We start from the raw sequence: 16,647 nt of genomic DNA on the forward strand, positions 1-16,647 counted from the left end.
ACTGCTGGTGGCTCAGTCACTGCCCATGGACAGGTTGGAGCTCAAGGTCAAGGACCATATCTTGTGACCCTGGGCATTTTGCAGCATGGCAGGGCTGTGCTGAGGGGACAGTGTGAGGCACATGGCCTGGAACTACAGTAACACAACTGAAAAGAGGAAATGAGCTGTGACATAAATTAATAGTGAGCTACTGTCCTCCTGTGGGTCAATACTTTTATTCTTATACTGAACAACACTCGGTTTTAAAAAGCCCTGGCCTCTGTTTCATTGCTGGAACAAAAGAAACAGCTGTGTCCTCCAGCAGCCTGATCTGACTCTGCCCGAGACACTGATTGTGTACCCACTGACTCAGAAGGCTAATGACCTGCTTTACCCACTGCCTGCCAAATTCAGGGGACTCTCGGTGGCGTCCTAACAACCATACCCTTTTGCTGTTTTGAAGAAATCTGTCAGGGCCATTGCCTCCTCTGGGGAGTTAGAAAACTGCTGAGTTTATTCAGTCACGGCACTGTGGAAGTGCCACTATTGAAAAGCCTTTGTTGGAAGCAAGATGGTGTGTGCCCGTTCAACAGGTGAGATGGCAATGTCCTCTCCAAAGGATGGGCTGTGGCTGCAGACTGACTGTGCCAGAGAAGAGGGCAAGCTTGGGAGAGCACGAGACTGATGCAAGGAGCACGTAGTGTTACTTCTGCCTGCTGCTTCCCTGCGTGGTGACTCTGGGACCTGGGAGCCAGCATTTATGCCTTGCCAGAGCCTTTGCTATGCTTGAGCTCTGTCTAGAGGTTTCCCCGTGAAGTTTCCCAAAGAAAGAAAGAGTCGGTAGTAAGAGAGCACGAGCTGCCACCTTGTGGCTGTTATCAGGTTTTTATGTGCATCTGCTGGAGAAAAGCCCCAAACTCACTCTGTCAGTGAATTTTTCCTCAGAGAGGTTTGCAGGAGGAAGGCTCTGTAAGGAACCGTTTCTTGCCTGGTCTTTGGGGAACCGCTGCTCCTTGCTGTGCCTCTGTTTCCCCACCTTCGAGTAGACATCATGCCAAGCCCTGTGTGAATGACTGATGAAGAGCAACAGTATTGGACCTGGGAGATCACAGAATCACAGAATCACAGAATGGTTGAGGTTGGAAGGGACCTCTGGAGATCATCTAAGTCCAACCCCCCCTGCTCAAGCAGGGTCACCTAGAGCACGTTGCACAGGATCACATCCAAGCAGGTTTTGAATATCTCCAGAGAAGGAAACTCCACAACCTCTCTGGGCAACCTGTTCCAGTGCTCTTTCGCCCTCACAGTAAAGAAGTTTTTCCTCATGTTCAGATGGAACTGTCTGTGTTTCAGTTTGTGCCCGTTGCCTCTTGTCCTGTCGCTGGGTGCCACTGAATGAGGAATGCAGCTGATGTAGGTTTCATGCTGTTGCTCTTGTAAGGCAAGAATATTGCAAAACAGTGGTCAAATCTTTAGGACCCCACACATATCCCAGTTAGTGTTTTATTTGCAGATACTTCCAATAGCATAATTTCTGCAGACAGAGTATGTTTGGCTAGCCATAATGGCTTGTATATGTCTGCCTGAATAAACATACAGCTACAGATCTTTGCCCAACTACTTCTTATTTTCAAGGCTATCCCACTTTAAAAGCCTCAGGTCTTGCAGTTTGTACCCAAGAAGGAGCTACTGAGCATCTTGAAGGCACAGATTTTGAGCAGCCAATATAGCACGATGGAAATGTGCCATCAAACTGTACAGCATGGGAGGAAAGCTGCCCTCAAGGAATCTGTTTATCTGCTCATGGCTGTCATATCTGAGTGCCTCAATATGATGAATGGATTTCAGCTTTGCAAGCATCCAAGAGTGGCTGGCAAAGGGTTATTCCCCTTTTAAACTGAATGTGCAAGGACAGACAAGAAGGCTGTCCTAGGGCAGTTACTGGCCTGCCTTACTGCTCAGAAGCAGCTCTGCAAGGTGGTCTTCATGGGGTCATTGATTTCCTAAGACAAACACTGGGCCCTGTCTGCGCTGGAAGCAGCATCTGCAGACAGTGATGCCCTTCATGGCCTGTTAATGGCATGGGTGTGTTTTACATCAAGCGGGGCTGCCAGCCAAGGCACCATAGCCAACGCTGGCTCCTGGACTTGCATGTCTCTCTTCGTAAAGCTCCGGAGCAGGAGACTGCCCTGCCATGGGATACCCACGCTGGCGGCCCCAGCCCACTCAGGCATAGGCCATTGCTCTGCCCAGGCACAGGGGACTGGCCAGGCACTCAGCTCCTTGTGGGCTGACAGTCAGGCCCAGCGAGCGAACCCTGCCAAGGAGCCGCACTGAAGGCTGGGCTGGGCTTTGTGCCGATGTGGGCCTTGGAGACCTCCTTGGCCGCTCCCTGCCTCAGCCTCCCCTCGTGCGAGGCAGCAGTGAGGCTGCAGGGCAGGGCCTCACATTGCTAGGGCTTGCCTGGGGAGAGGGGTAGGACACCTTCCTCTGTGCAGGACAGCCGTGTGGGGCAGGGCCGTGGGACCATGGAGGGCCAAGCATGACAGTGGTGAGAGGTGGGGCCATGGGGGCTATGGGGGGCCATGCAGGACAGTGGTGAGAGGTGGGGCCGTGGGGGCTATGGGGGGCCAAGCGGGACAGTGGTGAGAGGTGGGGCCGTGGGGGCTATGGGGGCCAAGCGGGACAGTGGTGAGAGGTGGGGCCGTGGGGGCTATGGGGGCCAAGCGGGACAGTGGTGAGAGGTGGGGCCGTGGGGGCTATGGGGGGCCAAGCGGGACAGTGGTGAGAGGTGGGGCCGTGGGGGCTATGGGGGGCCAAGCGGGACAGTGGTGAGAGGTGGGGCCGTGGGGGCTATGGGGGGCCAAGCGGGACAGTGGTGAGAGGTGGGGCCGTGGGGGCTATGGGGGGCCAAGCGGGACAGTGGTGTGAGGTGAGGGCATGGGGGCTATGGGGGGCCAAGCAGGACAGTGGTGTGAGGTGAGGGCGTGGGGGCCATGGGGGCCGTGCAGGACAGTGGTGTGAGGTGGGGCCACGGGGACCATGGGGGCCGTGCAGGACAGCAGTGTGAGGCGGGGCCGTGGGGGCTCTGCCGCCCCACAGACGCCATCGCTGCACTCGGGCTCCGCCCATCCCGCCTAAGCCGCCCCGAGCCCCAGCGAGCAGCGCGTTTCAGACTGGTCCGCTCGCGGGCCGTAGGGGGGGCGGGGAGGGGCAGATGACTGCTGTCACGTGCGAAGGGAGGCCGCGCCGCAATTGGCGGACCGCGGGCGCCTGCGGATGACGCGCTGGAGCGGCCGCTTCCTGGCCGGTGTCGGCGGCGCGCTGGAGCGCGGGGCGGCTGGCGGCGCGCAGGAGGATGAGCGGCGCGCGGCGCAGGGAGGAGCCGCCGCCGCACGCGCAGCAGCACGCGGTGGCCAACGGCGGCGCGGCGCTGCGCGGCTCCGTGTGGAGCAAGGCGCTGCGCAGCGACTCGGCCTGGCAGGACAAGGTGTGGGCGGCAGCGCCGAGCGTCCCCCGGGGCCGAGCGCCTGTGGGCAGGGCCTGCCGCCGGCGGGGACGGGCCCCCGGCGTGGCGTGACTGGAGAGGGAGGGAGGGAGGGGACCCCGGCATGGCGTGGCGTGACCGGGGAGGGGGTCGGGGACTCCGGCGTGGAGTGACCAGCGAGGGAGACGGAGGTCCCGGCACGGGGTGACCGGGGAAGGACGGGGACCCCGCTGTGGTATGACCGGGGAGGGAAGATGGGGACCTTGGGAGTGTGTTATCGGCAGGGAGGATGGGGACCCTAGGATGGTGTGACAGGTGAATGGGTGCCCGGTGTGTGGGAGAGAACAGTGACCCCTGAGTGGCATGACCGGGTGCAGGGTTCCTTCCTGGCGTAGTGTGATTTGGAGAAGTAGGGACCCTGCAGGTTCCTCCCAGGTGGTGTGACCAGGGGGCAGGTGAGGACCCGGTGGGGTCTTTTCTGGGGTGATGTTACTGGGGAGGGGGTAGATGTTTGCTACAGTCTACGCTGGGGTGCCAGTGGCAGGCGGAGCTACCCAGGAGCTCAGGGTGCTCTCTGCCTTCACCCCTCATCCTGCTCTTAGGCCTGCCTCATCTGGGGAAGTGGGCTGGGCTGCTCTGGCTTAGTGGTACTGGGGCTGGGGGAGGCCGCTTGCCCCCTGAGTCGAGTCTGGCTAGTGCTGCTGTGCTTGCCTGGCCCTGGGTGCCTCACTTGTCCCATGGCCCTAGGCATCTGGCTGGGCTGGTCCCAGGCTTCAGGCTGTTACAGATGAGTTAGGGTACAGTTGTGCTGACACAGCGACTAGCCTAAAAGGTGAAGGAAACTGGCTTTCAGAGCATTGTAGGAATAAGGAATTGCCAGCTGAGCCAAACTGTATAGACCCATGTCACATCTGAAAGAAAAGGGTAGCAACAAAAACAAGCTTGCGAGACTTTGTCCATTACAATGTCATGGCATCTTTGCATTCCTAAAAAAAAAAAGAAAAAAAGAGAGAGAGAGAAAAGCAGTTGTTTGGCCATCTGTGGTGTGCTTTACTGTCCCCTTAGCTAGTCCAGCTCATGTGCAGAAAAAAATTTGATTTCTACAAAAATCCATATATATGCTAAACTTGTATGTTTTGAAAGCGTTTCGAAATGTTTGCAACAGCAGCAGATCTTCTAAGTATGAGCAAGTGTTTGTCTTTCATAGACTTTCTAGGGAGAATGTGCAAGTCAGAGTACACAAGTGCTAAGAGGACTGATTGAATTCTTTTCTGCTGTTGTTCACAGAACTTGTAGGAATACCCTATACTTGAATTCACACCTCTTGAACAAATCTGGCAGGAATTGGATGAAGTATTCAAAGTTATGGGGGTGGGGGCAGGGAGCAGCATATGATGGGCTGTGCCATACCTGGGCAATCCTGTCTTTGGGGATGTTAGAGAAAGGATAGGAGCAAAAATGAATTTTATTTAAAGCATGAGTCAGCATGATCTAGCTGCAATACTTGCAGTTGCATCAGCTCTACGGGAGAACAGGAATGAGCACTGTACTGTTGCTGTGAAAGAAGATGCAGTTGTAGTAAGCATGAGACAGTTTGGAGTTGGCATGAGCACTGGCTACTGGCAGCACTCATTTTTGGTAGAGGAGCACCAAGGGTGGCTATAACAGTCTTAAAAGTTTGAAGAACATAGTTTATGCTTTGTTCCAATGAGTTTTTATGGAATTGAATCTTTATTCATCAAAGGGACTAGATACTTGTTTTCTCCTACAGTTAGCCTGTCAAAGGACAAAACTGGGTATTTAATTTGAAAGCAGAAATGTCCAAGGTACATGATGTCATAAGCTGCTTTTGCCTGCTCTGAATACAATATCTTGTATATAACTTAAAAAAAATAAAGTGTTCAGAGTGTTATTTTTTTCACTTGTTAATTGTATGGTGCCTTTAAAAAAAGAAAATGCAGTAAATGCCAAAATGTTTTTTGTGCTTTGTCTCCCCAGGATGAGTTTTTAGATGTGATCTACTGGTTCCGGCAGATCATTGCAGTTATTTTGGGAATCATCTGGGGAGTAGTTCCACTGAAGGGATTCGTGGGAATAGCAATGTAAGGTTTATTTCCTTTTCTGTTTCACGTATTTTCCCACATTTAGTTTTTTCTTGTCTGTTTTAAAGTTGTGTTATAAACAGTGAACCAGCCAAATGCAATGTCTGTCTGCTGTGCTTCTTAAATCCAGCATTACATTCCAGACTGTTACTTGTCATGAACTGTCTTTCATGCAAATCAGCCTCTTTCTACCCCCTTGACCTGACTAATGCTTTTATTATTTTTATTTTATTAAAGGGGAAAGGAGTGGAAGAAAGGAATAAAAGGTTTGATTGACTTGTGAAGTAGGTTGTTCCTGCCTGTGTGAATAGGGTCTATGAGTATGGTGCCTAGAGGGGTCTCCTAGGAAGTAAGCACACACAGGGAAAGGTGAGGTAGTCCTTATCTTTGGGTCAGGAGCCCCCCTTGGAGAAGGGGTTCTGTTAGTAGACAAGAGAGGGCAGCTTCTCTTTGAAAAAGAAAAGCTTTCTTCAAGACTCCAAAGAGGGCAAGTAACAAACAGGCAAAGCGGCACCTTTGGCAGTGCTTCTGCAGCTCTGCCAGCTTGCTGAAGTTATTGTTCTTTCAAGCTGTATTGTGGGGGAAAGGCAAGGCCTAGAAGGGTGCATACACATCCACCTCTGGAATCCCCACAGAATCATGGGATTCACATCACCTCCCACCAGGTGTCTGAAAGCTGCAGTGAGCATTCTAAGTTATGGAATGACAACTTGTGTGTGGCAGGAGCCAAACCTGTAGGCCTGTGGAGGGATGGCAGAGATGGGGCTCATGGGAAAGCATGGCTCTTCTCTCTGACCTTTGGGGGTGGGAAGATGCTGCGTGTGCTCTGGGGAGTCTCTGTTTGCAGATGTCTTTACCTAGTCAAGGTCTCCTTACCAACAGTTCACAATCTTAGTGTCATGGTTAACCTGTGCCTTGGTTTGTTTGGATCTCTCAAATTTACAGGTCAACGTACTGTGCAAATCAAACATTACTTCGTGAGCTCATAAGATAGAAGTCCCTTTCCTAGGTTAGCCTAATTCATTAGTTCACTAACCTGTTAGTTTATGCACTTATAAGCAAAATAATTACTTAGCCAATGGTGAGAGTGCTCATCCTTCCTCCTCTGTCATGATATGGGTGTTCTCTAAATTACACCAGGAAGCATGAAAGTCTCAACAGACTGGCTGCCAGTGGATCTGCTTCCGTGGTTAAGCTGATGTATTTGTACCTTTCAGCTTGGAAGTTTGGTCTATATAAGTCCTATTGCTTGTTTTAGTTACTAGGCCAGAACTTGTTTATTCTAAGAGTTTCAGTCTTCTCAGGAACTAGCACAGTTACTTGCAAAACTGCAAGGTTAGCAAACTGCATTCTTTTCTGTCTTTGAGTATCTAGTGTACATGTTGCTCTCACTTTAGCCTAGTGATGCTGTTCCCAGCACGCGTCAGGCCTTAATCTGAGCCATGTGGTAGGCCCAAACCTTGACTGGGAGTTGAGTGGGCAGCCACATTCCACCTCTTGGTATAGACCAAATGTCTAGCAAACTCATCACACTGGTCAGTGGAGGTACTGTTACTCCTCTTGCCTCGCAGGGGTTGAGGGTAGGGGAAAGATGTGAGCACTGTTGTTCAAGCATAGCTTTGCACTTTGTTATTAGCTAATAACTGATGATTCGTAATGATAACTGATGATAAGCGATAGCTTTCTCATATTTGGTGATTAAAGTTTCCAGTTCTCCAATTTGAGAATATACTGTGTTTCATACTGATCTTAAGGGTACTGTCCAAGTCATAGGCCAGTATTTCACTAGCACTGGTGTGAGGTTAGGTTTATGGTTCCTATAAAGTCTTCTGCGGGCTTCTAGTGCTGACATTGCACAGACATTCTCCTGCAGGACCAATTTTTTTTTTTTTTTTTTTTTATTCCTGTCATTCCACAGGGCATCACAAAGAGAAACCACGTTTGTACAACCTGGTTTTCTCTTAAGCACAACAGTGTGATTATCATACGCTGAGTCTAAATAGCAGGTACTTGAGGTTATATTACTCAAATAAGGACCTTATTACTAAATGTTTGGGCCAGTACAGCTCATGGTTTCTCCATTGTTCACACTCGTGAGTATCAATTAGATAGATTACCTTTTGTTATCCATCCATTTGCTTCCTTGAACTCGAGACTCTATTCTATTAGCTACAATAATAGGGAGTGGGGTGTACTGGTAAACTGGTTCACATGGTATAGTAATAAATGGATCCACTCAACAGACTGCTCCTGTTTCCTGCCCCCGAGTATACAATTTGGGTAAAATGGGTTTTACATTTCTGACATGAAAATGATAATAAGGGTCCCTAACACAGCAGAATTTCCACTATGGATGCAATTGGCTTATTGTTCGCATTCATTTATGCCAAAAGTTTGCATGATAACACAAGCAATGGCACTGCTGGTATTAGAAGCAATATTTGAACATCAGCATTCATCCCCTTCAGAATCTCTTGGAGTTTTTCCCAAGGGCTTAGGCTAATAGTCAGGATACTAGTGTTTGTATCCATTCCCTTTACTATCAATAGTCTGACCATAGTCCAGCTTGTTTGCTTAATTGTCCTAGCCTAGACACTTTCTTATTAATGATATCTAAGTCCATGGAATTCAGCCCTCCTGTGCCTAATCCATTGGCTCCAAATCCGGTGGAAATGTCCCGAACTGTGTGGGTTTTCCAATGGGACTTATGTCACTGATCATATATGGGTATTGTCCACTATGAGCAATTTGAATATACTTTACTAATATTACATTGTTCCACTAAATCTTAGTGTAAAATTCATGTGCTTCAGAGGTAAAAATCACAAACCTTTTGGGAAATCCTTGGGCAATTATTACTGGCATTGCAGTAGTGGTAGTGGAAATCGGGGAAATTTCAAATTGCATGTTGCTCATCATAGTGCACAAGCCATGAGCTCAACAGTTAATTGGAACACAAACCTCCATAATGAGTCCTAATTGTTCTGTTCCCTGTGGGCATCACCACCCCTGGTCAAGGTCATCCAATAGATTCACATGTGTATTGTTAACACTTTGTGATGATGACACAGCAACATCAAAACTAATGGTGTAACAAGTAACAAAACAGGATGCTATTAGTAGTTCCGAGGCTGGACCATGATTTTTGTTGTAGACTTCATCCCTACGTGACAATTAGTGTACATGCTATGTGGATACTTTCTGTAGTAGGCAGGTTGAATGATGGCTTCCATTCATTTGTCCAGGAGGCCAGCAGTCCCTAGGGAGGCAACAAGCTGAACTGGGTCTTGGATCATATCCAAGCCTCAGTAATGATTACCCATGGTACCTGCAGTTTCACAGTCCTTTCTCTCAAAAGCATTTCAAAGTAACCCAGTGTTTTCTGAGCGATGAATTCTGAGTCCTTACCTGATCTCCAGGATGCCATACTGAGGTGTCCAAGTTACCCTGCTGGTATTGGTTCAGTGCAGGGGATTGTTCAAAACTTTTGTATAGCAGACTACCAGTAGGTGTCTGCTGGGAGTTTAAGGTTCGCATATCTTCTCATAAGTTTCTTCCCCAGCTGGTGCCACTGTTACGCCATTTGAGTTGTTCTTAAGTGACTCGTTCCATCTTTCTACTATACCGTTACTCTGAGGTCAGTAGGGTAAGTGGAAAGTCCACTTGACTTCATGCTCGAGACAGCAGTCTTTAAGATACTTTTAAGATACGATCACTTATCTGACTATCTCTTGTGGCATTGGGTGTGTAGCAAACAATCAATGTAATCCTGCTGCAGACACCAATCTGGATGCGTTGTGTGTGAGGTAAATATTACTCAAACCACTCACTAATTTCAACTCCGGTCATAATAAAACACAGGGAGTTCTGTCTGAACATGAAGAAAAACTTCTTTACTATGAGGGTGACTGAGCACTGGAACAAATTGCCCAGAGAGGTTGTGAGGTCTCCATCTTTGGAGATATTCAAAAGCTGCCTGGACAGGGTCCTGGGCAGCATGCTCTAGGTGACCCTGCTTGAGCAGGGGACTTGGACTGGATGATCTCCAGAGGTGCCTTCCAACCTCAACTGTTCTGTTATTCTGTGGCAGCCCGTTTGACTTGGAGAGAGCTGTTTAACTAAACACATCTTCCATAACCTCTTATGTTTTGTAGTGACTGAGGGTGTTCCCCAGTTTCTCCATTTTGCTTTCCCCTTTTGCATAGAGACAGGCTGACTCTTTTCCCTACACTTACTTTAGCTGGTGTTCTCCCTTGGTTTTCATCTTTTGTGATGTAAATCTGCTAGCATTTGTTGGGGAATATCTTGAAAGGTGTTGCTATTTAAGCATGTCTTAATGGCTAAAGCTAATGATTTCAATGCTACCTCTGCTTCCTCTGCTATGGGATGGAGGTGTCCTGGTTCACAAATAACAATTCTGTAGAAGGGAGTTGTCCAGCACCTGAGGCAATGTGGGCTGGTCCCTCCAATTCAGCTAAAATAGTGGTTTTCAGCAAGGCAGCTTGTAGGGTAGCTGCTGAGTTCCAAGGCCACATGTCTTTTCCACCATGGTCAGTTTGTCTGCAAAGTAAAGTGCAATGGACTTGTAATATTGGGCCCTGCAATATCTAACAATATTCCTGGGCCTAACGCTAATGATCAGACGTTGTCTGGGGTAAGATGGATCTGGTTGGCTCTGGCTGTCCAGATTCGTGCCAGCCATTCCACAGGTGTTTTTCCTAGGTTAGCTTGGTATATCCCCTCCAGATCCCTTAATTTGAAGGCGGTAAATGCTCTAGTTGTCATTATAGGGGCAGGTGGGTTTTGTGCCTCCATTGGTGTACCCTGTTGTTTGGTCTTGATTACTGGTGGCAAGAGAGGTGGGGTGGGTCATCTGCTTCATCATCCGGCCCTGAGGGGAGAGGGGTCAGGTTCCAAAGGACCCCAGATATCCTTATCCCAATTATTGTCATACATAGCATGATAGACTTTTACTGGGTTTACTGCAGTGGCTTCCAGCAACCTTCTCCTGCACTCTTCAGCTTTTGCAGTTATCTGGGGCTGGAGTTTTGACTCAAGCAATTTATTTTGCATTCCTAATTTTCTATACTTTACTTCCTAAGCATTCTTTCCATTTTTCTCCTCCTCATTCTCCTTTTTCAATCATGCGTTCTCCCCCTTCAACTTATCAATCTTATATCTGTTGCTGCTCTAAGACAGCCTAGTAGCCAGCACATAGCATCTTTCCCTTTTCCCTTTAACTTCTAAGAAGCCCGCCATCGGTCAAACTCATGCCAGATTTCATCAGCATTTGTACAGTGGCTCTCAACCTAGAATGAATCCTGCTTAGGGTTTCATCATCTGTCTTTCTCAAATTTATCTCTCAGTGGTCGCCATCCACCATTTAGGTTTTTCATTTGTCACTGTGACACATACACACACAACACTCGCACTCAAACGGATCCCAATCAGCATGGCCAAGCACCTTGTGCCTGCCAACAGGATACATCTGAGAGAGATCCCACTTTTGACACCCGTAAGCATCATGATTCATCTGTGCCTTGGTCTCTCAAATTTACAGGACAAGATATTGTGTAAATCAAATGTTACTTTATGAGCTCATTAGGTAGAAGTCACAAAAGGGCTTAATTCTTTTCCTATAGGTTAGCCTAATTCATTAATTTACTAATCTGTTAATTTGCATGCTTATGAGCAAAATAACAGTGAGTGGACAGCTCCGACTTAGGGAAAATTAACTTGTCATCTTCTCCCTTCTCCTAAATCCTAGCTGCGGCAAGAAGGTGGAGAGAGTAGCAGTGAATATCTCTAAGGAAAAAAAAAAGTTTGAAACTCATAGAAATGGAGATCTAAACATACCACCCTCCAGCAGTGACTGAATAGCTATGTGCAAACAGTTAAATCTAAAATGCTCTCAGTGATAGATATGGAATAGTTGAGAAGCATTGTTCTTGCTTAGTGATCCATTAATTCACAAGGCACCTTCAGGCACATGAGTTAATTCCTGTGCTGAATGTTAATAGGAAATAAAAATGATTTGGTGTACAGCAGAAAAACTAAAAAGCTTCTGAAACTGTATGTGCTTGGTTTCTTTGACTGTGCTACACATTCAAACTGAGGTTTGTGACTTGTTGCCAATCACTGACCTTACGTATATAGCAGTCTTTTCCAGCATCACCCTTCTTACACAGACTTCTTTCCAGGAAACATACTCTTCACTTTGCAGGCTGTCCTAGCCCTAAGTTGGGGTTGGCCTGAGGACAGAAAGGAGGTCATGTATATCCTTTGGCACAGACTAGAGAGCACTGCGACTTGCCTTCAGTTGAACCCCAGTGCTGTGGCTCTGAGAGGCTCTATCAATTTTTCTCTGGCTCTCATCTCCAGTCACTGCATTTGGTCATGGGACACTAACACAGGAGGTCTAACACTGAGCATAGAGTGTCTTCCCTTTTAGCAACCTCAAAATCAAGTAATGTGTACAAGCAAATTGGATTCTGTGCTGGAGCAGATCAAGTGCTGCTGATCTGCAGAAGATGAAAACTTGCAGGGCCCCTTTCCAGGTGATGTGAAAGATCCTGATACTGCATCAGCCTTGCAAATGTAGATATCCTGCTGCTAATGCTTCCAGCTTTTGACTACTTGTTGTTGAATCTTAATAGGAGTAGGCTGTGCCTGGGGAAGGTGAACTTCACCCGAACCTAGCATGCTATATCAAGCTGACCTGGAGGTGCTCTTTTAAGGAGATCACTGAGGAAGCTGGGGAATGTTGCAGAAATAGTGTTCCTTTTTGTTTCCACTCTGCTGAGGAGAAAGTGTTTTATGGCTATGATGCTGTGTGGCAGATTGGATGCCTGCACTCTTATTGTGGAAATTACAGTTTCTAATCTCTTTTTTCCAGATTCTGCCTGATTAATGCTGGTGTTCTGTACCTCTACTTCAGTAGCTTCCAGCAAATAGATGAGGAGGAGTATGGTGGAACATGGGAGTTGACAAAGGAAGGATTCATGACATCATTTGCACTCTTTTTGGTAATGCCTTTTGTTCCTTTTAGGTTGATTTGTGAATTGGATTGGTATACTTTCTGCAGTAAAAATCCTGGGAAGAAAAGCAGGTGATCTGGCACATAGATAGAAGAGAGAGATGTTAACATAATCTAATAAATGGGATTGATCAGCAAAGGGAAGCCTGAAATCTGATGGCTACTGGCTGTGAAGTAATACAGTATTAATGACTGGCATTTCCCTGTAGGAAAGGAGGTAGGAACAGGCAGATATACTTCTGCATCCACCACTTCTATGCCTTCCTATCCTCTGTCACAGATACACTGCTCCCCAACTCTAGTGGAGCTTCATCCAGAGCTATTTATACCCAAACTGAGTTCATGTTTGAGTGTCTTTACATTTGTTCCCTTACTCACCTTCTCTCCTCCAAGCCTCTGAATACACTCATGACTTGGTTTGGTGGTGCCTCTAAAACAATATAGATACTTTGACAGAATTTTAGTGCAGAGATGTTAGTCACCCTGGAAGCCAAACACGTTGAGTGCCACAGGTTGTGGTGCATGGTGATCCTAACATCTCTCTGAGACAGTCTCAAAGCTGAAATTCGGTCTCCAGTCCTCTCTTGAGAGCTAGGTGTGAGGTTTGTTTTCAGTGTTTGAAGCATCTCTAGAGGTATTAGAATAACCTCAGCTTCTTTTTCTCTCCACAGGTTGTTTGGATAATCTTCTATACTGCCATCCACTATGATTGATGCAGTCTGCAGCCCTTGCCTGTTAAATCAGTCTTCAGTAAATCAAGAAGGTTTTAATAAATCATAGTCTCTAGTGGACTGGTGGGAAGGTGGGGGAAGTCAAATCAACTCCCTTCTGTACCAATGGTCTGATTAGCCTGGAAGAACCCCAACTGTTCTGCTGGAGAAGCCAGTCCATCTCAGTTTTATATACCCGTTATTCATTGGAACTTTTTAAAAAGCCATTGAAATTTTCAAAAGTGGTTCAAGACTGTTCAACTTTTGAACTCTTCCTGTGACTGTAGCCAGTAACCATGTCAAACTTCTGTATGCTGAAGGTTGAATCTGATAATTTAATGTGTGTATGCCCTCTGTTTGATATCTGTCATTAAATCCTGACTTGTCTTCCATTGTTGTCCTTCAGACAAACAGTTTTAAAAAAGCAGCTGTAAGGTACTTGGGAGGAAGGCACTGCAGCATACAGGATATGAGTTCAGTCGCCATCCTCAACATGTTTTGAAGTGATCAGGTCTTATTTGATTAAACAGACTGTGTTGTCACCATTTCTAATAGTTTTTCTGTTTTACTTGCAAATCACTTTCTCACCAGAATTTTCAAAGGGTCTTTGATGAAGACAGTTTTTAAGCAACTTTGCTGGAAATAATTATGATTAATTGGTTAATGAATGTTTAACTTGAGAGCAGTATTCAGAAGGCTTAGAAACTCCACTGCATTCTGCTAGCCTGACTACTCATTTGCTGGAGCTTACCCCGAAGTTCAGTAGTCCTAATGGACAGTCATTCTGGAGGTATCCTTTTAAAGGTTAAGCGTTTAAATTCTAAAATAATTTTTTAAAGATGTTGAATTCAATGGGATTCAGATGCTCTTTGCTGATAAATGCAGGAGACTAAGGCACAATTGAGGCAGCTAACATCTTAAACACAGAATTACTAACTTGGAAATCAGGCATACTCAATAAAGTACAAGGCCTCAAAAATCAGAGGTTTTCTTTGAGCTGATCATCAATAGCTCAGTTCTTCCCTAGTGACACCCTTTTTGGGCATCAGTCGGAGGGTCTCTCCTTTAAAATATTTTTTAAAGACGTGTCTTTCAGAAATCGTTACTGCGAAACACGCACAGTCCCATCTGCTTGTTGTCAGAGGACCTTGTAGTCTAGTTGCCGTGTAGTCTTTGCTTTTCTACAGCTCACACGCTCAAGAGTCCTTATCTAAAGTTGCCTTATAGTGAGGATTTGATAGTTTAATATGCTATTGCTAAAAGTCTATATTGCTTCCTTGTTGCTGGAAGTCTAACAGTCTGGTTCTTACATGTGAGAGTGTGCAAAGCTGGGGATCTAAATCACTCAAAGTGCTGAGCTGAGGCTCCAGAATCACCCGCCAATGCAGGCCTCCATCCTTGTCAAGGGAGATTCTGTTCTGCGTGGAAAAAACAGCTCCTATCTTAGGTCCTCAGTTTGCTGATGGAAGAGTGCAACAGCAAACAGCTTCTGCTACACGTGAATTGCCAAGTAAATTATCTCAAACTGAAACTTCTATATTTGTTATGTTCCTTTCCAACCTCAAACTTGCTTGACTTTTCAATTTGATCTTTTTCCTCTTCTGTCAGCTGAAAGTATTAATTTTCCATGAGAATTACATAGCCTGCTATTTCTAGGCCACCCCTTGCTACTGGCATCAGTTTGCCTCTTTGCTGTCCCCAGCCATCAGTAAAATCATTGTATACTTGAAATGCTCTAATAAACATCACCTGGATAACCACTGTGCAGTTTCTCTGTCCTCTGTTTTTCTGTATCCTCTGATGTTTTGCAAAATGTTGAGAGTGTGGGATTCCTTTAAGAGTTTGACTTTTTGTAAATGTCTTAGCCAGCAGCTGTTTGGGATTCTCAGGTCTCTTGTCATGCTGCAGACTTCACTCCTACCCTTTCAGAAGGGGACAGAAGCATTTTTAGTGGAAGTAGTAGCTATTGTGTAAGTCCATGCTTGGCGATTAAGCAAGAATGCCAAGTGTTGCATCTATGTAAGCTGTTCCTGCTCTTTCAGCACCTGCCCTGCCCAGTGACTGGCAATCATGGCAGACCCACTGCTGCATTGCAGAGTTCCCAAGTCTGGTCCAGAGCAGGACTTCAAGCACCATTGTAAAATGTGCAGAGTGAAAGAAAGCAGAACTGGAGAGAGTTGCTTGCTTGCAGTCCTAGCAGTTGAGTTTCTTGTTTTTTACAGTTCTCTGCAGTTCTGCAGACTGGAAGCTGAGGCAGAGCTTAAGTGATTTCTCTGTTGAGAAGGACTGTGATATGGCAAGGAAGAGACATTGGCTTCTGGATCTCTCCAAGGTTCCTGGTGAAAAGTTGGTGACTGCAGCTGCTCAATTGCAAGCTTTTAGCCTCTTATGGTGGAGTTCAGGATCCTGCGAGGAGGAAGCAGGGCAATAAATAGGATTGCAACCCTGGACTTCAGGAGAGCAAACTTTGGCCTCTTCAGGGACCTACTTGGAGGAATCCCATGGGTTACAGCCCTAGAAGGAAGGGGGGCCCAAGAGAGCTGGTTAATATTCAAGCATCACTTCCTCCAGGCTCAAGATCGGTGCATCCCTACGAGTAAGAAGTCAAGCAAAGGGGGCAGGAGACCTGCATGGATGAGCAAGGAGCTCCTGGCAAAACTCAACCAGAAGAAGGAAGTATAGCGAATGTGGAAAGGGGGACAGGCCACTTGGGAGGAATATAGGAACGTTGTCAGAATATGCAGGGATGCGACGAGGAAGGCTAAGGCCCGTTTGGAATTAAATCTGGCTAGAGATGTCACGGACAACAAGAAGGGCTTCTTCAAATACATCAGTAGCAAGAGGAAGACTAGGGAAAATGTGGGCCCTTTGCTGAATGGGGTGGGTGCCCTGGTGACGAAGGATGCAGAGAAGGCAGAGTTACTGAATGCCTTCTTTGCTTCAGTCTTTACTGCTCAGGCCAGCCCTCAGGAACCGCAGACCCTGGAGACAAGAGAGAAAGTCTGGAGAAAGGAAGACTTTCCCTTGGTGGAGGAGGAGTGGGTTAGAGATCATTTAAGCAAACTTGACACCCACAAATCCATGGGCCCTGATGGGATGCACCCACGAGTGCTGAGGGAGCTGGCGGATGTTATTGCTAAGCCACTCTCCATTATCTCTGAAAGGTCATGGAGAACAGGAGAGGTGCCTGAAGACTGGAAGAAAGCCAATGTCACCCCAGTCTTCAAAAAGGGCAAGAAGGAGGACCCGGGAAACTACAGGCCAGTTAGCCTCATCTCCATCCCTGGAAAGGTGATGGAGCAGCTCATCCTGGAGGCCACCTCCAAACATGTG

At 47.0% G+C, this 16,647-nt stretch overlaps 1 protein-coding gene across 1 annotated transcript; it reads left to right on the top strand.

Moving 5' to 3' along the window:
- Nucleotides 1-3,277: 3,277 nt before the first annotated feature.
- Nucleotides 3,278-15,074, top strand: RAB5IF (RAB5 interacting factor). The gene is made up of 4 exons (XM_067307843.1): nt 3,278-3,469; nt 5,465-5,568; nt 12,464-12,593; nt 13,276-15,074. Exons 1-4 carry the CDS (start codon nt 3,338-3,340, stop codon nt 13,315-13,317), a joined length of 408 nt encoding a protein of 135 aa, XP_067163944.1. The 5' UTR covers nt 3,278-3,337; the 3' UTR covers nt 13,318-15,074.
- The last annotated feature ends 1,573 nt before the right edge of the window (nt 15,075-16,647 follow it).

Source organism: Apteryx mantelli, chromosome 18, assembly GCF_036417845.1.
Source record: "Apteryx mantelli isolate bAptMan1 chromosome 18, bAptMan1.hap1, whole genome shotgun sequence".
NCBI classification, from domain to species: domain Eukaryota; kingdom Metazoa; phylum Chordata; class Aves; order Apterygiformes; family Apterygidae; genus Apteryx; species Apteryx mantelli.

Coding starts and splice junctions, on each gene's coding strand:
- RAB5IF (XM_067307843.1), top strand. CDS start 3,338: ATGAGCGGCGCGCGGCGCAGGGAGGAGCCGCCGCCGCACGCGCAGCAG. Junction 5,569..12,463: donor GGATTCGTGGGAATAGCAAT/GTAAGGTTTATT, acceptor TCTTTTTTCCAG/ATTCTGCCTGATTAATGCTG. Junction 12,594..13,275: donor CATCATTTGCACTCTTTTTG/GTAATGCCTTTT, acceptor TTCTCTCCACAG/GTTGTTTGGATAATCTTCTA.